The 23,229-nt window shown below is 41.4% G+C and overlaps 1 protein-coding gene across 6 annotated transcripts in view; it reads left to right on the forward strand.

Moving 5' to 3' along the window:
* Positions 1–23,229, forward strand: part of MAP7 (microtubule associated protein 7) — a 297,916-nt gene that overhangs the window by 171,602 nt on the left and 103,085 nt on the right. For all 6 annotated transcript variants that reach the window (XM_029596499.1, XM_029596495.1, XM_029596493.1 and 3 more), the window contains exons 6-7: positions 4,221–4,331; positions 10,429–10,542. In XM_029596499.1, coding sequence (XP_029452359.1) covers positions 4,221–4,331; positions 10,429–10,542 — 225 coding nt within the window. The remainder of the gene's footprint in view (positions 1–4,220; positions 4,332–10,428; positions 10,543–23,229) is intronic.

A 23,229-nucleotide genomic window follows, 5' to 3' on the forward strand; every position in this document is an offset into this window, starting at 1 on the left:
TTTTTATGATATATTATATGTGCTCTATCATAGAACAGCTTCAAAAATACTAACATCCTTCCTACTTATAAGGAGGATTAATTTCTTGGTCTAACTGCAGGTAACATATGTGGTAAACATCTAGTGTGATCTGCATATATTGTCTTTGACATTTAAATTAGAGGTTTAGCCTTTATCATAGAAGCATGTAGACTGGCCTGACTTTCAGCTTCAGCTGTAAGGAAGGATGTACATGATGGATTGGCCAATGTCTTGTCCACAGATGACATTTTGTTTGGAAGTTAAGGAGGCAGGGGACCTCCATAAATGACTATTGTTCCACACTGCAGACAGTCTCCACTGAAACATCAGACCATTCCCAAAGTAATTAGATGATCTAACCTTCTTCCCAAAAGGGGCAGGTCTTTTTCCACAAAAGAGTCTTGGAGATTTAGGCCTTATGGCCGAAAAGAAAAGAGACCTGATTTAACTTTTCCAATCAAGTCTTGACTCCTTACTGAGACCTTTGCCAGTGTCCCAATCTTAGAGCAAAAGGAAATTCCTCTAGGGGGGAAGACTAACCGTATTTTTTAAGAACCAGTAGCCTCAAATTACTACAGACTGTTTGATTCTTCACATAATCCAAGAAGGATACAGACTATGACTTCTAAAATATTTCTCTAGTTCATCCCTCAAGAAAATTTCCTGGTCAAAGTCCACATAAAGATTAAGTTAAAAAGAAAAAAACAATTTCTCTACTCCACACTAAACCAATGATGCATATTCCATCCAGGAAAGGGTAAGGAATTTGTATTCCAAATACTTCCCAATTCCCCCAAAAAACTGAGTGTCTCTTCCCATCTTGGACCTCAGAGTATTAATAAATTTCTTTGCAAAGAAAAATTTGAGATGGTCCCATTGCCCATGATCTTGTACCTGATAGATGAGGAAGATTAGCTTTGCTTTCTAGACCCGACAGACACCTTTACACACATGATATACCCAAATCACAGACAATTCTTCAGATTTATCCTCAGATTTTACCGTCTTCAATACAGATTACTACACTTTGACCTTTCATCCAGCCCCTTGTGGCTTCTGAAATTGTGTAGCGGTTGCTGAGGCCCATCTTCAAAGGCATGGGTGCACTATTTCCATATCTAGATGATTTTCTAATCAGGAGTAATTCATGCTCTACAACAATGGAAGCTATACATTTAGTAGTTTAACTCCTGGAGCAACTAGTATTTATCATCAATTTCCCTAAATAAAATGTGTACCCATCACTCCAGTTGGATTTCATAGGAGCCCTGTTAAATACTCAACAGATGTTTTCTTCCCCCATCAACAGCATAAATAATTTGATATTGTCAGTGGGTGAGGTTTTCCACAGCCATATAATCTCACAGGTTGCAAAATCCTGTGAATTCTCGGTTATATAGCTTCAACTGTACCCAGTGTCCCTATGGCCACATTACATGATAGCTCCTGTGGATGCTAAAATCCAGAAAGTTTCAGAAAGCCAACACCACCAGGTAGAGAGTTCTTGGGTTTCTTGGTTATTTCTATCTTGGTGCCTTGTAAAGGACAATCTGATGATCATTCACTTTCTCATGTACCTCTCCAAGCTATCCTAACTATGAATGCATCACTCTTGGGCTAGAGAGCATGCAGCCAAGGCCTTCAAGCAGAAGGTCATTGGACTCCCCAGATGACATGATATAACACCATTTCCTCAAATTATGAGCAATATGACTTCTTCTTTTAGCTTTCTAATACCTAATGTCCATCAAGATTATCTTAATCCAAGCCAGTAATCAGGTGGCTATGTTCTATATTGATAAATGAGAGAGAACTAGTTATATTCCCTGTTTATAGAAACCATCTGAATATAGAAGTAGGCAATAGCCCATGTATTCATTCTCCAAGCCACTTATTTACCAGGCAAGGGGAAAATAATGGACAAACACTGCCAATTCTTTATCTTCATGAGTGGTCCCTGGACCAGTAAGTGGCAAATGGTATCTTTCTTCACTGGGAAACTCCAGGTATAGACATATTTTCCATCCAACATTACTCCAACATTACTCTCTGCATCAATGACAGGGGATGGCAGGAAATTTGAATCAAACAGTTACCAACAAGAGCCCTGAAGTTGGTGGTTGATAAAACACATAGGTATGGGAAAATACGTGTGGAAGCTTGCTGGGCAGATTAGATGGGCTGATTGATCTTTTTCTGCCATCATTTCTATGTTTCTATATTAGTTTCAACAAGGTTCCAATGTTATGGTTCAGATGAAGTTCCCCACACAGCCTTGCATTGGACATTTTTTCTTTCCACTGGGGACAGGCCTTCTGTACACCTACCTTCTGTTGCTACTCATAGCCAAAATACTAGTAAAGACGAAGAAAGAATAGGAACTAAAATACTAATAGTTCCTTTCTGGCACAGATAAGTATGTTTTCCTCACCTCCTTCGAGAGAGAGAGAGAAAACACATTGCACAAATCTCATGTTTGGGTGAGTTTCCTCACTCCGAAGGACATCAAATCTTCACAAGACGTCTCACGTTGAATGCCAAAGTGGCCCCTAACCCCCTACACTCTTACCTAAACCCCACCTCGAGTTACTAGGTGGGCCTACCATAGGGATACAAATACCTATCTAGGGAGAGGACACTATGGTTAGTCTCTCTCTCTCTCTCTCTCTCTCTCTCTCTCTCTCTCTCTCTCTCTCTCTCTCTCTCTCTCTCTCACTCTCTCTCTCTCTCTCAAATCTGCTCTCAAAAGATGCAAGAATTATAGACACACATCTATCCTACCAGACCATGAGCGCAAAACCTATGACTTTATTGGGATGCGCTTTGTTTCAGAATTCTGTGCTTTCTCAGAGGACAAGCAGGATTTTATTTTTTATTTTATTTATTTAATAGGCTTTTTTATACCGATGTTTGGAGCTAGCCATCACAACGGTTTACAGACCATTTAAAATAGTACATAAAAATCAATAAATTATAATACAGGTGATAAATCATAAGGCTCAGTAAGAGAAAAATACAGGTCTCCAACAATTAATAAAACTAATAAATTACTGATAATAGAATAAAACAAAATATTCTAATGATTAAACAAATAATAATTCAAGCGAATAACTTAAGCTTAAGAACTATAAAATAGAGAAGAAATACATGGTCTAAAAACAATCCATAAAAGAAATTCTCACAGATGAGTGATGTCATCAAACAGAGCTCCAATCAGAAGCACTGACCTCACAGCTTCTAGAGTTTTTAGAGCTCTTTTGAGCATGTGGAGGATTACCTGTGTCATGCAGGTTTCTGTTTTTTCCAGAGCTGTTCTGTTTTTCCAGAGCTGTTCTGTTTTTTCCAGAGCTGATCAGCTCACTCCTTGAGGTAAAATATTACTTTTACCTCTAAAAGTCTTTGTTCTCTGTTTTGAAAGTCCGTTTCTTCCCTCATGCCAACGAAAGTAGGTTTTCTGGTCTCTTTTTTTCAAATTGAAAATTTTTATTGATTATTGTAAAGAAATTTACAGTAATAAAGTCAATGACCAACATCGTCTTTTAGCAGATAATAAACAAAATACAAAAGAACTACGACTATACCCCAACCTTTCCCCCTACCCCCCCCTCCCCACGGAGTTCACATAAGACCAGCATACAACATCACATAATCAACAAAACAGAAATGAAGGTCAACATAAATGAAAATAAAATGCCAACAGCTGGATACCAAAATCTGAATACTGGGCCCTGAAATATGGAAAAAATGGAACTAAGATGAAAAAAGGTAAGAAATTCATCCACAATCGAAATTAGATTAAGAGAGCTATGACCAAAGAGAGAAGAGAGGGTCTGACCCTTCAGAAAAAGAATTGTGAAATCCACGGGCTCCCCCGCCAGAGGAATCAAAATTGAAGTAAGGCAGCGCTAAATCGGAAAGGCAAAGAACAGCAAAAAAGAACAGCTGTCAGTTCTAAGGTCATATAGTAGCACAGGTCCCTCCTATGCGTGGGAGTTAATAATTAGGGGACCACACACAGCATGGAAGGAAGACAAATGATTGTTCCACATTGCTTTTAAGGAAGCCAGTTGACAGTTATGGGTAAGTATTTATGCTTTCATAGGATACTATAGAGTTAAAGTGAATACTCACATTAGTAATTTAGGAAGCTGCAGTACTGCATATGGGCTATAAATTTGCATTATTTCCATTTATTTTAGACCCAGACAGGCGATCAGTTTCAACAGTGAACCTTTCGAAACATCTTGATCCAGTCATTAACAAGCGACTTTCTTCCTCATCTGCGACATTACTTAATTCTCCAGACAGAGGTACAGTGAAAAGTAAAAAGTTTCCTTTCTTAAATTTGGGGACATTTTAAGTGCAGAGAAGTATTTTTTATTCTTATCTAAAGTGTAACTTTTCTTATTCTCTTTGTAGTATTACAAAAGTTGACCTGTATAAAATAAAATAACTTAGGTATTTTCAAAATCCTGTAAGCAGTCCTCATGCCATTTCACTAGAAACCATTTATTGTCAAGAGTACTGTACATCACACACATTTTTCTTGTATGAACTAAATACATTCTTAATTCTGTGTCTGGTGCTTGTGATGTTGCTATCTATTCTTAAGATTGTTTCTTTAAGAATTAGAAATATAACTTAACATAGACTTTTATATTGTACAAGATGAATATAATTTCTTACCCCTGGCCAAGTTAAAGGTTTGGTCTCAAGCTATGATTGTAAATCATCCCTGGGTAAATAGAAGCTTTTCTCTTTGTACATACAAAAGATAACATTTTTTCAAATTGAAAATAGTATTTTTCAAAGAAACATTAAATAAGTTGATCTGGTGGCTAGGGTGGCCACCACTCAGGAGACATAGATTTGATTCCAGAACCAAGATTTTACTCCCTGGCCAATTGGGACTGGGGATGATGCAGAAGCAGTATTCATAGTTCCTTGTAAGGAGGGAGTCCTAGCCATTGTTCACGTTCTTGGCTGGAACTAGGGTTCTTGCATACCAGGTTTCAGAGGGAATTGTAATTTGTGGCTCCCAGGTAAGGACTTTAACTGGAATGGCTGGGCTGTGGCACAATTATGGAAATCGAAGCATCCCCTACAGTTGCAAATGCTGTTGCTCAGTAGAGGATAAGTCCAGTTGAGCTTGGAAGGCAAAAGGATCAGAAGGAAGCTTTCAAATAAAAAATACAATATTGAAAAAGAAACATTTGAACCTCACTAATTCAAAAGGATAATGTGAATGAAATATTTCAAAAAATGTATAGTGCTAAAAAAAAAGTATTGCATAATTTCAAAGGAGTGTAGTTTGTTAGTAGTATAATGGGTACACTGTCAATCAAACTGATTGACAGGTGAGAAGGATGACAGCAGCCAATAAGTGTTCACTTCTAGTCTAAGCCCTGCCTCAAACTCTAACCATGTCCCTCCCACTCCCATAAAAATGAATGGACTTAGCCCCACCCATGCCCCTACCTCCTCATTGAAGTGAATTGAGCAGCCTTTCCCATGCTCCACCCAATCCTGCCACCCAAAACACGCCCCAGCCCCAAACCACACCCCCATTGATATCACCAGAAATGACCTTTGACCATCTTTTGATATCATCACTGGAAGTCCAACCCACCCCGAAAAATACGCACCTCCAGAACATCATCAGAAATGGTCCTGTCGCTTTTAATAATGACAGAATTAATGGACTCTGTCCAATTTTTGGTGACATCACCAGAAGTCCAAATAATTGGTATCGGTGGGTGGTATCAGAGCCAGAAATAGGACTTTATGACCCCGGATTTAAAAGTTACTCGGTGTGACATAGCAGGAAACTCTCTCATTCTGTCCACAGTGGCAGGGAGAATTCTCCTCTTCCCTCCTCCCGTCAGTGCAAATACACAGGCCCAGTGAGCTGCCTGGCTGGCATTCAGAGTGAAATGTGAACAGATCCTTCTGAAGTACACAAAAAGAATGATTAATAGCAAGGTGTGGTGTGTGCCACACCTTGCTATTGGGGGCTTGGGGGCTAGAAATTCAGACAAGTAAAAGTGAACAAAATAAGGGTTGAGGTTTTTTTGTTTGTTTGTTTGTTTTTTAATAAAACAACTTGTTTCTAACCATACACAAAAACGCTGTCTGAGCAGCTATTAAATAAAATTTATTATGACCCAGACGCAATAGGAAATTTTGGTGAGGTATAGTCCTCTTTTTCAGGCTGCTAAAACATGAAACAGTGACCAGAAAAGAAGTAACTGGATGGCTTACAAATCAAGATGCTTACTTACAAAGATGTGCTAGGATACATTTTAAAAGAAAAAAACCATCATGTCAAACGTGGATGCCCAATGGCAAGCTGATGTGGTTAACCTGTCTGCCTTGTCGAGTTATAACAGCGGCTGCAAATAAATCTCGGCGGTGATAGATATCTTGTGAAAAGATATAGAAACATAGAAGTGATGGCAGAAAAGGACCAAATGGTCCATCCAGTCTGTCCAACAAGCTTCTAGTAGCATCTGCCACGCCATACAGGCCACCCCATACTTATCAGTTTCCCAGACCAGCAAAGTCAGGGCACTTGTTGGTTGCTGTCCGAGTCCAATTCCCCGTTACCTCTTGCTGTTGAAGCATAGGTTGTAGAGCCTAAAAACAAAGACAAGCCGTGTAGCGGCAAAGACATTTGAAAATATATTTTAACGATGGCCCTATTCCCAATAAAATACAAACAGTCAAGGTTAAAGAGTTTTTAATTAGCTCTGTGAAGATTTTGTAAAAATAGAGGTATTAATCATTTTGTGACCAAATATGAGATTAAGGCAGCGGTTATGGAGACATTTAACAGGACCTTTAAATCCAAAATGTGGCAATACTTTACATCGTACAATACTTTTCAGTATGAGGACGTGCTACAGTCTTTTGTGAATAGTTGTAACCATAGCTTTTCTGAGAGCAAACAAAGTAAGTAAACATTTTTACGTTTATATGAGCAAACATCCAAATAGTTCTCAGGTGTGTAAATGAAAAACAGATTGCCATGTATTTTACATATCGGACCAAGAACTGAATACACCAACAAAATCTGAAGAACCATGGTGGTCACACATTTTATTCCTTTTACAATATTTTAAAAAGAAATTTGTAACCTTTTAAAACTATAACATAAAAAAAATACCTACTATGTTGTTTATCTTTTGGTTTTTTATAAGGTGGTTCTTCAGATTTTGTTGGTGTATTCGGTTCTTGGTCTTATATATATAAAAACACATGGCAATATCATTTTCATTTATACACCTGAGAACTATTTGGAGGTTTGCTCATATACATGTAAAAATGTTTACTTACCTTGTTAGTTGAAATTTGCTGCAAACATCCTTGAAGAGCAGATCCTAGGTTGGCAACTAGTTCCCAGAGGGAGTCCAGTGCCACTACAGATGGTTTGGGAAGTGTGGTAATCAGGGTGCCCTGCTCCCAAGGAGCCATGTGTTCTATACCATTTAAAGAACTCAAAGTTCTAACAGGCTCACCTCCACCAGAAGATTCCATCTGGGGTAACACTCCTGAGATTGCTTCCACCACACTTCCCTCTATCAGCGCCGATGAAACGTTCCCTGTCCCCACGGCGATTCCCTCAACTGCCATTCCAGGGCTCACCTGCTCTGTAGCTGCATTCGCCGGGCTCGAGGACAACTGGGAGAATGGCGCCGTAGGTATTCTTAGGCTCGGAGGGCTGAGAGTGCTTTCCCCTGAAGAGAAGGAGGCTTCTCTTCCGGTCTCTTTGGCAGGGCACGCCACCCCTATTACCGGGTAGTTAGTAGTAAGCTCGGGGATTGTTCCCTCTGTGCCCTCTCTCCCTCTGGAGAGAGGGCACAGGTGGTGAAAGAGAATCTAGGAATGAAAGTTTGGGGTGGGGGGTTATAATAATGGGGCAGGGGTTGTATGAAAGAGGGTGTGTGTGTGTGTGTGTGTGTAGAGGGAAGACATCTTCTGCATACTATAAACATCAGCACAGATTGCAGTAAAAAAACAGCTAAGCATTGATTCTAATGCGTAGATAGGATCACATATGCATGTTCAGCATTGGCTGCTACCAATAGTTCATCTAAGGATTTTTTTTTTTAGTTGGACTCTTAATTTAGTTAGACATTTAAATATTTGTGTATTGGAGCAATCCTGCACCCGGGAGAGGAGCCAAGATGGCGGCTTGTGAGTAGTGTCAGAGGACCTGCTCATTTTTTCTTTTGCGATTTCTTCGTTTGAAAGCTACAAGATGCCTCCTAAATGGAAGGGGAGAGTTTGGGTTATAATTAGTGAGGTTTGAGTGGACCCTTGGACATTGTGGCAGCTGACCACGCCCAAGGGGGGAAGTCCCGTGAGGGGCCACAGGTCAGGCTCAGCTCTTGGACACACAAACAGATTTATCTTTATTTAGACAGTTTGAGAAGCCACCAGAGGTGGCAGTAGTGAGTAGAAGATGTAGCCCAGCTGGGCTAGTATTCCCCAGGCGCTGGAACAGCAGTTCCTGCGGTAGCAGTGCTGTAGTGGAGAGAACTGAGAGAATGAGTACAATAGAACATTCACAGAGTCCAAATATGGAGAAGCCCCGAGATAGGGAGAGCTGGCCCTCGAGGAGTGATTACCAGATCCCTGGGAGCAGGGAGACTCGTTGGCAAAGTACTCACACAGCGGTTCCACATAGGAGATGGCACTGGCGCTGGAACGGAGGCAGGCCCTCATTCTCTCCACTACAGCACTGCTACCGCAGGAACTGCTGTTCCAGCGCCTGGGGAATACTAGCCCAGCTGGGCTACATCTTCTACTCACTACTGCCACCTCTGGTGGCTTCTCAAACTGTCTAAATAAAGATAAATCTGTTTGTGTGTCCAAGAGCTGAGCCTGACCTGTGGTCCCTCACGGGACTTCCCCCCTTGGGCGTGGTCAGCTGCCACAGTGTCCAAGGGTCCACCCAAACCTCACTAATTATAACAATTTGGCAGTTTTGGGCATTATCCTGTATATTAAAAAATGCTGAGTGAAATTCTTTTCCCTCTGCCCCCTCTGTTCTCAGTGTGAGTAAAACCGAAATGTTGCTGATAGGCAAGGGAGAAGGGATCATTTTGTCACAGACAGCTAGTATTTGTTGGACCAAGGAAAAATGAGTTCCAGGAAATGTAGCCAGATGCTGGAGGGGTCTTTGCTAAAATGAAGTTACGAGTCCACTGTTCTAGAACAAAGGGGGTCATAGTATGAGGCTGAACAGAGGTAGACTCAGGAGTAGCATAAGGAATGCTCTGTGAACAAGCAGGGACAAAGTCAGACCTACAAGAGGATGATGTCATCCTATGGCACCATATTGGAGCATCCTCTTTCTCTCTCAGACTCATGTGGTGACACAACAGAGACATCCTTCACATACTCAGAAAAGATTTTTCTTCTGAACTTTAGAGAGAGGATGCTCCAACACAATGCTGTAGGATGTCGTCACCCACTTGCTTGGCTGGCTGTTCTGCTGTCCATAGAGAACACCAGCTTCAGGTAAACATCTTTGCTATATTTCTTCACAGATTGGGTGGTGGCTGTATGGCACAGTGTCTCAGTGGAAGTATTAATAGAAAACAGTTTCACAATTTAAGAAAGCATAATATAAGTACTGAGAATTAGCAGAGAAGTACGAACAAGTAGGATCTGCAGCATTGCTACTAAAGGGGTATTAGTCAGACTTGGATGTAATTTTATGCTTCTTTAACCTATAAAAATAATGTTAAGCAACGGGATTCATTCAGTCTTTAAAAGAAGAGAATGAGGGATGACTTGTTAAGACTTCAGATGTATAAGAGGATTAAAGTAAGGATATTGTTTGTTTTCCATCTCGGTAAGAAATAATGGGTTTAAGTTGCCACTAAAGATATTAGACATAAATTAAAACTTTATAAATGTAAGACCTGTCAAGTACTGGAACAGGCTACTTGAGAAAGTGGTGGAACCTTTAATAGTTGGTGATTTTAAGAGCTAATTTGACAAAAATGTGTCTGGGGTGACAGGTACAATGAATTCTGCCTAGAGACAGACAGTAAACTAGATAACCCATTTAGTTTGCCTTCCTATTTTTCTGTAATTGTAGGATTACACTGCTGGTATAAATGTGAATTTTTAAACTTACATAAAGAGTTTAGCAATACAAGTACATCTATAGGGAGTAATTTCTACATGTCCCTGTGGTACATACATATATTATAAATATTGTCACATACAGTCAGTGTGTTAAAGAAAAAAACACATCCATGAATATGACTGCTATAAAGAGTCTGGTCTACTGCATCTAACTAAACAGTGAAATTTCTAAGGAGAATTAAGAAAAATAAAAATAGAACTGTATGCAATAACTAACTGGTGTCGTATTGATTCTCTGACATTTAGCTCGTCGTCTGCAGCTTAGTCCATGGGAGAGCAGTGTTGTTAGTAGGCTGTTGATGCCCACACATTCGTTCCTGGCCAGAAGTAAAAGTACAGCTGCCTTATCTGGAGATTCAGGTAATCCTGAAAAGTTCTGGTTTCATGTTGTGAATAAAGCTATTCTTTTAACCAATTGCATTTCTCTTCTAATGAAACTGCAAATGTTAACACAACTTCTTTTTAGGTTTAACAATGCCTGTATGTTTGTATAACTTTATAATTTGCAAAGAGAATTCATGTAGCTTGTATCTTTTTCAATAGCACATGCATGCTTTATTTGCTCATTTAAAAAAAAAAAATTTTTAAGAGGAAGGGGTAGTTTTCATCCTTTATTTTTTGAGGACTTTGAAACTTTGCCCTCCACTTTTTCTGAAATAATTAAGGAATTGCTTGCCATTCCTAAGCTGGCTAATCAACTTTTGCAGGTTTGGTACTTCAGTCTCTCGCATGGTACATATTAGCAGGAATTTGAAAAAAATATAATCTAAACTACTTTGCGTCATTTACTGTGGAAGACTTGCAGATGATGAGGTGGATGTACAAAGCATAAATATGTATACATTCCCTCTTCTTTGAGCTGTAGCTTGATATTTGTCTACTAGATGCCCAGTATGGGTGGTGACATTCTCCATCAGCCAATAGGAGGTATGGTAAGCATGGAAGCAACTGACCCTTCTTTTTATTCCTTCTTATATCTGTCTCTAAACTGAAAATCTTCATTGTGTTAGAATTCTCATTGACCATTCTCTAGAGGGTAGTAATCCTGAGGTAGTTTCTATGATTAGGTGATTAAGCTCCTCTGGGTGGATATTCCTAGCCATGTAACATATCTTGAATAGCTTGTATATGGATAGTGTTTATATAAGTTAATGTTAATATTACAGACTGTATGCTGGAAGTAGAAATGAACTTTTAAGTGTGCAGTTCTTAATGTAGGGCTCGATAAGTCCTGGGTGCCAGGTTGCTATGGCAAACAAATTTAGGGGTGGTAGTTATGGCACAGGTAGGCCAATGGAAGTCAGCTTCAGTGGGCCATGCGTCCAGAGAGGCAGCAGTGATCTCAGGATCCTGTGTAAGTCGGGGAAGAGGGGGAGGAGGATTCATTAGCAGGCCTGAATGGGCCAAAGAAGAGGTGGTGGGGATAGTAGCCAGGGCAGGCCAATGGGGGAGCCAGGGCATCACTGCCAGCAAAGAGAAGACACTACAATCTGCTGATTTGGTCAAAGGGAGGAGAGCGCAATAAGAGAGCTTGCTCCAGGAGCAAGGGGGAGGAAGTTTGAAAGAGAAATCCTCAAGGAGGGGAAGGGGAGGGGGTTATGAGAGAGGGAGATTAGTGGGAATCAGTGCTGTGGCAACAGGTGAAGCAGAGAGACATTTGTCTGAGGCAGGGGGGGGAAATTGCTGCTTCTGCTGCCATGCAGTGACATGTTAAAGATGCTGTAGCAGAGGTTATCAGGGGCTGGCCCTCACCCACCCGCTTGCTATTCAGTGGGACGATGGGGGGGGGGGGGGGTTTGAGCCCTCAGCCTCTGGCTTCAAAGGTTCTCAGCTGGCTTCTAGCACCAAAGAACATTTGTCAAGGCCTGACTTAAAGTATTTTAGTTTCAATTTTTTAACTCAAATGCACTTTTTCTGAATATTAAGACTTCTAACAGCATGAATATTCCTCAGATTGATTTTTTTTTTTTAAGCAAAAGGTTTTTCCCAGTACATTTCCTCAACTATATGAAGCACACAGTGTTTTAGTCTATATTTAAAACTGTATATTTTCAAGCACTTTTGCAGCTGCTGGTCGAAATTATTGCTTTGTGGTTATTTGCAATAACATAAGGGTTGAATATTGTAGTGCATCTTGCAGGTTACAATGGGATTAATTGGCTATTCTTGTAATACAAAAATATAGGACATAGTCATAAAATCATTAGAAAAAGTAATTTGAAAGTTTACTTAATACCATGTCAGTGGGGATTGTACTATTTGAGGCTTGAAGAACTAATATAGTGACGCTGTTCAAGAAAAAAGTACTTATAGTTAATTACAGAATAAATATTGAAAAGTTTTGATTTTGAGAGAACACAAAATGCCTCATAATTATGTCAGTCGAAGGAAAATAATTGACAAAATATTTTTCCAGCAATAAACAGGCTTATTTAGCCATGCTGTTTGGGTGACATCATCCAGACATCATCGGGTGAAGCTGTTCCTCTAAGATCCCAGAGCTTTGGATAGTATGCCTGCACGGCTCTTCCTGCGCATTGCCCTGCAGATTACCTCAGTTGCTTTTTTTCTGCATTACTCATGGCAGCACGGGCACGTCTCTCATGCTTTTTTTGTACCTCCAAAATTTTTCTCCATATTCAGTGAACCAAAAAAGCACTTTTTAAGTGCTGAAGAAGGCCAAGGACACCTGGCTTTAAGTATTGCCAGTGTGACAAGATTATGTCTGTAACTATTGGCCATAACTATTTATATCTCTAGAGATGTGAATCGGATGCCGGAATCATTTCCGGTTTCGTTATCGTGGAACTGCGGGAAATTTCGTATGTCCCGCGGTTCGGTATTTTTTTTTTTTGTGGCAAAGCGGTTATTGGGTTAATGCGCGCTAACTCGATAACCGATTTTTCCCAAAAATTTGGGGAAACTACAATCGGTTGTCTGTTTTACCAATACATGAATTAGGAAATATCGTGCAAATTTCCTAATTCATCAAAACTGAATGCACATCCCTAGATATCTCTGCCTCGGTCCAGAACATGATCAGGCCATCTGTAGGGAATGCGGTTGCATGTTCCCCTTAGGCCCAACGTCAGAGGGCTGCAAAAATCTTGAAGCTCAGAAAAGTCAGCGATGGGCAACTATGCGCCTTTGCCCTCAGACGATCATTGAACTCTTCTCCGGGGCCAAACACTTGACACCCAGACCCAGAAAGGAGGTCCTCTTCCATGGGGCCCATGGGCACGTCGACAAAGGGTAGCCAGTTGAACAAGATTCCCACAGTGCTCCTGATACATACGAAGGACGATAAACCAAAAATCTCTACGAATACATCGGGGAAAAGAGCCACAACGCAAACATCTCTGAAGCGGTCAAAGCAGCAGCTTCCGAAGTACCTGGCACAGGTTAAAGCTCCAGAGCACTCTATACACTCGAAAGTGTCGATAATGCACTCAAAAGCATTGACGCAACCAGAGGAGTCGGTACAAATGATGCAGCCAAAGCATTCAGCACGCTCGACGCAACACAAGGCATTAGGGTGACCGACGCACGACATATCCACAGCATCAATGCGTCAGAAACAGTTGATGCATCCAGACCATGATGACGCATACCGACTCTCCATGGAACCTTTATGCACCACAGTTATAGAGCAGAAAAAGCCAAATTTTGTTCATGAGCATATGACGCACATCTCCTTCAAATGAATAGATGCACTACTCCTAAGGAGGCAGCAATTTCAACTATTGGATCAGGATGATGAAGTAGAATCGCTACTACTTATAGACTCCGCCTCTTCTAGGTCCTCTAACTTGGATCAAGAAATCCATTTTGCTCTCTCCTCCAGGGCAGGCAAATGTCATTGCTCCCCTATTTTACCGGAGCCGCTGCATAAGAAGCCCAGGACTCCAATCAAAGAATCATTGTCCATAGAGCCCCAGACTCAGACATTTTGACAGCGGCAGTGTCTCCGCCTAGTCTCAGGGGAAGGTCCCACTCCTCTGAGTTTATCAGAGGATGACGTGACATAAGGAAAAGGCACTCATCCCATACCACCTCTGCTGCTCAAACAATGAATAAAATTATGTCCATATTGAAAGCTTTCTTCAAGAACCTTCCCACTGAACAGCATCAACGACATCGATCGCCTAGTCCGTTTGAAGGAAGTCATTCTCCTAACAATGAATATCCCCCATCCCTGGATGAGGAGCTGGGGCAACCATTACCTCCTGCGAGGCCACGTTTTCCCCCCAGCTAGATGAACAGCCCATGTGAGTCACCACCAGCTTCACCAGGAAGCTCCACTGGCATCCCCTATGATCCACCTGAAGAACCCCCAGAGCCTTCTTCACCTCCAAAGGACCTCACTTATTCTAAATTTGTAGAGAAAGTGGGAATGCTTTTAAGGGTAGAGACCCGCAAAATTCCTGATCCTAGGGCTGAAACACTAGGGATCTTGAAAATCTGTGGAATCATCTGCCCTACCATTTCATTCGTTGTTAGACTCTGTTATGGACAAGGTGTGGGAGTCCCCTGATACCAGTTCCATAATATCCAGGAAATTAGATCTCAAATTTCAATGCGGAAGTCGGCCCATTATGACATAGTTCAAATCCCTTATGCCTCAGTAGTCATGGAATCTGCTATGAAGAAGTAAAAAATATCTAGACTACATTTGAATACTCCTCCTGAAAAAGGCCACAAGATACTGGATGAATTTGAACACTACATGTTCCAGGGATCCATGCTAAATGCTCAAATCCAATACCACCAATATTATATCTCACAGTATCTCTATGAATGTGTCCAAGCCTTGAAACCCTTTCTCACAACAGGAGCTGGAGATCATCGCATACCCCAACCATTAATCAACCTAGAAGAAGGTCTCAGGCATTTGCTCAGAATGGTTTATGAAGCCTTTAATACTTCCTCTTGAACATCTGGCACTTCATGCACAGCGAGAATAGCATGGATACATTATAGTGCAATTTGTGAGAATGTCCATGATAAATTGGCCAACATGCCTTGCAAAGGGGACAGCCTCTTCATAGAGAAATTGAGAAATTATTTGTCTCACAAATAAAGGAGCAGAATGTGGGGGTTCAGTCCCGCACATCTTTAAGGAATCAACAGTCTATTAATAGAAAATACTTTTCTCCATATAAAAGACCTTTCTATAAAGGAGATTCTATCGCCAATATCAGACTTACAGAGTTTCTACATATCAACCACCGAGGCCTCAATCTCAACCATCTCAACAAAGCCTGAAGAGGGGACGCAGGCCACAACAGCCACCACCCCAAAAACCACAACAAGGTTTTTGAGCAATGTTCAGCCACTGCACCCATCACATGGGGGCAGACTAACCTTTTTCTCCAAACTCTGGTCCACGATCACATCAGATCAATGGGTTCTCAGGGTCATATCTCAGAGTTATTTGCTGGATTTCGATCATCTCCCCTTAATGCCTCACCTAGTTGCTCCCACAAGGGACCCCTCCCAAATTCTCTTGTTACAGCAGGAAGCGCAGGTCCTTCTCCAGCAGCAAGCTATTCGCATCCTGCCACATTCTCATCTCAACAAGGAATACTACTCCCAATACGTCCTCATTCCAAAAAGTCGGAGGGTCTTCGCCCCATTTTGGACCCGCATTCTCTCAACAAGTGCATCAAGAGGCAGAAATTCAAAATGACTTCCCTGAAGTCAGTTCTACTATTCAAGCAACCCTATGATTGGATGTGTCCCTGAACTTGAAGGTGTTTATACGCACATTCCCATCCACAGAGCCTATTGGTGCTACCTTTGCTTTCAAGTAAGCCAACAATAATACCAATAAAAGTTCTCCCTTTTGGACTCTCTTCTGTCACGAGAGTATTCACAAAATGTTTTGCGGTGGCTATGGCTTATCTGCGGAAGCAGGGAACCCAGGTATTCCCCTACCTGGATGATTAGCTCATCGTCTGCCCAAGTCAGGAGACACTGCGACGCATCTGATCAAAACAATTCGCTGCTTAGGAAACCTGGGGTTTCCCATAAACTATGAGAAGTCCCATCTCAACCCTTGCTAGATTCTTCAATTCACTGAAGCAAGGATCCATACACTCTTCTGCAGAGCATACTTACCTGACGACAGGGCACAGGTGCTACGCTTCCTGTGCCTATAGCTTTCTCAGCAATCTTGGATGACAGGACGCAGAGTTCTAGTGCGTTTGGTCATATGGCAGCAGTGATGCATATAGTCCCTCACACCCGTCCATACATGAGATGATTTACAATAAGGTTTGAAGTCACAATGGAATCAATGTAAACAACTGATGTCAAAGAGGGTTTGAATCACTGTTTCCATGAAAAGAGACATACATTGGTGGCTGGCTCCTTCAGAAGTGTCACAGGGCACCTCTTTCATAAGTCCCACACATCGGCTAAGTCTCACAACGGATGCCTCAATACAAGTTTGGGAGGGGCCCATCTACTTGACTTAAAAATGCAGGGCCTGTGGACCCTGGCAGAAAGCAATTTGTAGATTAATCTCTTGGAACTGAGAACAATAAAGAATGTGATACTTACCTTCGCTTCGACACTACAAGGGAAATGTATAATGATCCTCATGGACAATCAGGTAGCCATGTTTTACATAAACAAGGAAGGATGGTCCGGTTCTGTAATCCTATGCAAGGAAGCGGTGCAGATTTGGGATTGAGCAGAGAACCACGCAGTTACTCTGCAGGCAACATATCTGCCAGGTCTAGTGAACATGGAGGCCGACAGGCTCAGCAGAATCTTTCACTCACATGAATGGTCTTTGAGCCAAGCAGTAGACAATCTCTTCAGCCGCTGGGGTTTCCCATGGATAGACTTGTTCGCATCAGAAGCAATGCAAAGCTGAACACTTTTTGCTTAATGTATTTATTTATTTATTTATTGATTTTGTTATGCCTTTTCAGTATTATCCACTTTTCCTGTTAATTGTATTCTTCGGTTACTTGTAAGGGCTCCGCCCAAAGTTTTTGTTTTTTGTGAACCGATACGATGTGCGAACGGCTATCGGTATAGAAGAGACTTTAAATAAATAAAATAAATAAATAAATAATTGTTCCCAGCAAAAGGAGATTTGCCCAAGATGCATTCCTGATCTCTAGGTTGACGGGTCTCCTGTATGCATACCCGTCCATTTCACTAATATCCCAACTGGTACAGAAATGCATCATGGATCAAACGACTGATTCTCATTGCCCCGGCATAGCCAAGACAGCCCTGGTATGCCTATCTGGTACAGCTGTCAAGTCGTCCACCTATACTACTGGGAGACAGTTCACAACTATTAACCCAGGAAGATGGGATCCTCATCCATCCAATGCAATCCCTCCAGCTTACAGCATGGAAGTTGAATGGAAGATCCTAGAACATTTCCATTTACCATCTTATATCCAGGAGGTATTAGTATCGGTGAGAAAACCTTCAACCAGGAAGAACTATGCCTTTAAATGGAGAAGATGGTGTGATGTTAGAAACATTGACCATTTCATTTGCACACTACTACAGTATCTACACTCACTCTCCTTATCAGGGTTGGCGATAACATACTTACGAGTGCACTTAAGCACGATAGCAGCTTACCATTCCACAATAGAGGGACCTTCCATATTGACTCATCTGCTGGTACTTCGCTTCGTGAAGGGCCTGCTCAGTCTTTGCCCACCAGTGCAAAGCCCCCTGTCCCATGGGATATAAATGTAGTCTTGGAAAGACTAATGTGTCCTCCATTTGAGCCTCTGGAGTCAGCATCTTTAAAATACATGACATGGAAGGTGGTCTTCCCTATTGCAGTGATCTCGGTGAGGCGAGTAAGTGAACTTCAAGCACTAATGGACTATTTCCCATACATGAAATTCCACCCTGACAAGGTCTTGCTATGCTCGCATCCATCCTTCATACCGAAAGTAGTCTCAGTTCATTTCTCTGCCCATATTTTTTCCAAGACCTCATGGGATTAAGAGAGAGAGAGAGTGCTTTACTCCTTAGAGTACAAATGAGCCTTAGCCTGTTACAAGAAAAGGATTTAATCAATTAGACAGACTTTTCAATTGTTTGTATCTTTTAACCCAAATGTGCTGGGAAAAGCAGTAGCAAAAAGGACATTGTCAAATTGGATAACTCGGTGTATACAAGTCTGCTATGCATCTTGCTCTGACAAGCTAAAGAATCCCATCAAAGTGCATCAAGTCAGGCAATAGCTGCTTCAATAGTGCACCTATATAATGTTAGTTAAATATATTTGCAAAGCAGCAACATGGTCATCGTCATACTTTCACATCCCACTACTGTCTCAACCAACAAGCAGTGGCTGATAACACATTGGGATCAGCAATGTTGCTTCATGTCGATAAAAACTAACAGCTGTACACATAAGGGATGGGTTACAAAAGGAAAAAAAAAAAAGAAATCAAATACAGAGGACAAAATACAAATTGGTTCCAATCACCTGTGTTTCGTTTTCAAACAAGCCTCAGCTTGGGACTCCCAGACAGCATGGCTAAATAAGCCTGCTTATTGATAGGGAAAAAAAAAGCAAGTTTTGCTTACTGTAAACAGTGTTTTCCATGGTTAGCAGGATGATTTAGTTATGTGAACCCATCCTCCTCCCTGGACAGCTATCTTATTTGCTCTACATGAGGAAGCCTAATCATCAGCTGAGGTAATCCGCAGGGCAATGCGCAAGAAGAGCCACACAGGCGTACTATCCAAAGCTCTGTGATCTTAGAGAGTCATCCCCACACCGTGACGCTCAGGTGACGTTACCAAGACAGCATGGCTAAATCATCCTGCTATCTACAGAAAACACCATTTACAATAAGCCAAACTTGCTTTTAGTTTGACACATACTTGTAAAAATTGTCATTTCTCCAATAACTTGTATTTTATTGTATTGGTGCTGCCTGTAATAGGGTTTTTAAAAAATTAAAGTATTGCTTATTTCTTCAAAATATTATTTTACTTGTCTGCTTACTAGGGGATTGATCCACTCTGGTGGTTTTAGCCTCCAGGAAGTAAATAGTGGTCAAATATCAGGTTTTCCCAAATATATATTATTAAAGGGAATAATCTCTTGCAAATTGTGATTTTTTTTTAAACGCTCAAAAAGATATTTGGAAAGATCTGAATAAAGATATTCAGAGCATGCTGGGAGCAGAGGCTTCACTTTGCTGTCCACTGTCAGGCTTCGCTTTGTTCCTTCCCACAAGTTGATGTACACACCTCGGCATGTAGATTTCATTCACTTAACATAAGGCCTCTATCCCAAATATATTTACTCCTGTTCTGAAAAGGAATAAGTCTGGATGGCCTCCTATTTGCCCAGGTAGCTCCTTTTATTCTTTGAGGAGCATTCTCCAATCACAGAGTTAGGTCAGGCTCATCACCACATGAATGTTCTTGTCAGAGCTTTCTGGAAAGATGTAACAGCCTTTGTTGCACGTGTGCCAGAGTTTCCATACTGATGTGGCTCCTCTCCTCATTGTTTCATACAGGTAAGCAACTTCACTTTTCCTATGGGAGAAAAAATGCACAAGAGTATAGTGGTAAATAGAATTCACTCAGAGGAAAGAGAGGTTATTGGTGCCGTATTTCAAGGATCTGTCCTGGGGACAGTTCTTTTCAATGACTTTTGAGCAATTTTGCAGAGGGGTTAGAAAGAAAATATTGTCTTTTAGCAGGTAAGAAGATCTGCAACAGATTTGACATCAGTGAGGAGAACAGACAAAATGAATAGTGATCAAAGAAAGCTTTAGGAATGATGGAGTATTTTGCAGTTAAGATTCAGTGTTTAAAAAAAAAAGGTACAGGAATACAAGAGAGTAGTACACAATGGAGGTAAAAAACTAATATTCACCAACCATGACCAGTGATCAAGATGATCATGTTTGATGATCTCAAGGTAGCAAAATTGTGTTAAAATGGTGGCTAGAGTCAGAGTAGGGTACATTGGGATAGCCCATTGGTTATACTTAACATTTTATCTCAAGCTGAGAGATTTACAAAACTTTTTACTATAAAGAAATGTTAATGTGCACCAACCAGCATTTCTTCTTGCTAGAGAAAATAGTTCATATCTATTCTGTTTTGCTCAACAAAGCAAACTAATAAAATTTCATTTTCTAAATTTACTTATTCTAGCTTCTGTATCAAATTTTCACCCTGCTACTCCAGAGTTCCCACTTGCTATAAGTGTAAATATTGAAGTACTGTAGCATCCTAAGAATCTCTCTCCATAGGTTCATACCCAGGTTAGAACGGCCGTTGTAGTTGGTGATTTGATCATTAGGAAAGTAGATAGCTGGGTGACTGGTGGGCATGAGGATTGCTTGGAAACTTGCCTGCCTGGTGCAAAGCTGGTGGACCTCATGCATCACTTGGATAAGATTTTAGAGTGTGCTGGGGAGGAGCTGGATGTCATGGTACATATCAGTACATATGAGACTGGTGCAGGGAAGAAGGATTTAGATTTGGTAGGAACTGGGTAATATTCTGGGGAAGGGAGGGGGGGAGCCTATTCCAATGGGATGGGGTTCACCTTAACCAGAATGGAACCAGGCTGCTGAAATGATCTTTTAAAAAGGAGACAAGAACAGCTTTTAAACTAGAACATGAGGGAAATCCAGCAGTCACTCAACAGTACATGGCTCAGAGGGAGGTATCTTCAAAGGATACTAGCAAACCAAATAAGTTAGAATGCCCTGATAGAATGGTTGTAAAAGCTGAAAAAGCCCAAATGTTTTAAATACAGCACATGCAGATAAATATGACTCCAAACTGCATGTGTCATCTAATAATCAGGTTGTGGGTAGATATGCAAATAGAAATACAAATAAATACTTTAAAAGGACTGTATCCAAATTTCAGAAGCCTGAAAAATAAGACTAGAGTTATAATGTATGGCAGAAAAGGAAGATGTAGACATTATAGGCATCTTGGAGAGCTGGTAGAAGGAGGATAACCAGTGGGACACTGTGATACCAGGGTACAAATTATATAGGCATGACAGGGCAGAAAAAATTCGGTGGTGGCATTATATATTAAGGATATCATAGAGTCATGAAGGATAAGTAGTTTTGCAGGAAACAAAATGAACTCGAATACTTAAAGATAAAAATTCTTAAGATAAAAGGAAGAATATGGTAGATGGGTTATATTACTGCCCATCTGGCCATGATGAGGAAATAGACTGTAAAATGCTAACAGATTAGACTGCCTAATAATAATGGGAGATTCAGTTATCTGTGTGTTGATTGGGTAAATGTCACATCAGGACATGCAAGAGAGATAAAGTTCTTAGATGCTATCAACAAGAGAGGAAACTGTATTAGATCTAGTTCTCAATGGAACACAAGACTCTGTGCAAGAGATAAAGGTGGTGGATCTGCTTGACAATGGTGATCATAATGTAGTTGTATTTTCAAACTATAAGTAAATGGATGTCAGAAAATAAGCTTATTTCAAATACATAGGAAACAGTTATTCTTTGGATTGGAAGGAATGATGTGCCAGGGAATATAACCGTTTCCAACAGTGGCCAATTCAGATCACAAGTTCCTAGCAGGATCCCAAGGGGTACATAGGTTCCAAGCTGCTTATCCCAAGAATAAGAAGTGGATTTCTGCAAATCGACTTTAATAATGGTTAATGGACTGTTCCTTCAGCAACTTGTCCAAACCTTTTATAAGCACAGCCACACTAATAGCTTTCACCACATGTTCTGGCAATGAATTCCAGATCTTAATTATGCATTGAGTAAAAAATATTTTCTCTTATTAGTTTTAAATGTATTCTCTGAGGATAATCAGGATGGTAGTCCTCACACATGGGTGACATCATCAGATGGAGCTCTGATGCAAAAAACTTATGTCAAAGTCTCTAGAACTTTGACACAGCACACTGAGCATGCCCTATACCATGCATCCACATGGAGTCCCTCTCTAGTCTTTCTTTTTCCGTGGAGCTGTAAACCTCGCAGTGTGAGTGAGCTCACTTTCGCTCTTTTTTGGCCTTGTGGAAAACTTTTTCCCATATTATTACATCGCTGGGTCCTTCTTGGTGCCTTCCCATACTGCTCCTAGTCTGGATTTTCATTGATTCTAGTAAGTTTCCTTTCACGATCTATTCCCCATGGCGGCAGTGCATCAGTGCTTGGTGGCCATCGATGCCCCAATGTCATCGTTTTCGGGTAGTGCCCCTTTTCTTTTGTCCAACTTAGCCACAGCTTTTTTTGGCAATGTTCCCGGTGCCCAAGGACCATGTTCATCACTGAACCACATGAGATATGTGTCCTCTGCCTGGGGGCATCGTTTGATGTCCTGGGTTGCCGTTTATGCGCCGATGTGACCCTGAAGGGGTGTTGGCTTCAGCTCAACAAGTTGCGGTAGCCCTTGGCATCAGTGGCATTGGCATCGAAGGACCAAGGAGCTGCACCATTGGAGACCAAGCAATAAACATTGGCAGGACCATTGGTTCCGTTGATGCTATTGGCGGATGGGGCGCCAGAAACCGACCACCACAACCGTCAATCTCCTTCAGGCCAAGGACATCGTGTTCCTCGTCATTCGACTTGGCACCAGGGAAGGACTGGGCTGAGCATCAAGGGAAGCCAAAGGATCAGCACCGGACCCCATCGATGCACTGTGCTGGGCATAGGGATGCACCGGCTCATGCTGGGAAACTCAAAGCCACCCCTACGGTGAGGAGTGCCAGTCCTCCATCAGTGTCATTGTCCACAATGGTCTCCACCGATCCTGATGCCAGTCACTGATCCACCTCGAAAGTCCAAAGAGGATCTGGCCACCCCTCCTTCCTCTCAGTCGGTGTTGGCATCGGCAACGTTTGAGGAGGAACTGGAATGCGGAATCCAGCTAGCAGTGAATCGGGCACTGCAGGGGCTTTGGTCCTGTGGCACAGTTAACTTGGTGCTGCCTTTCTCGTACTGCTTCTGGAGAAGCTCAATGTACTCATTGGTATGTTATCAACCCAGGTGGCTTCTGTCCCCGCAACAATATTGAT

This window comes from Rhinatrema bivittatum, chromosome 3 (assembly GCF_901001135.1).
Source record: "Rhinatrema bivittatum chromosome 3, aRhiBiv1.1, whole genome shotgun sequence".
NCBI lineage: Eukaryota > Metazoa > Chordata > Amphibia > Gymnophiona > Rhinatrematidae > Rhinatrema > Rhinatrema bivittatum.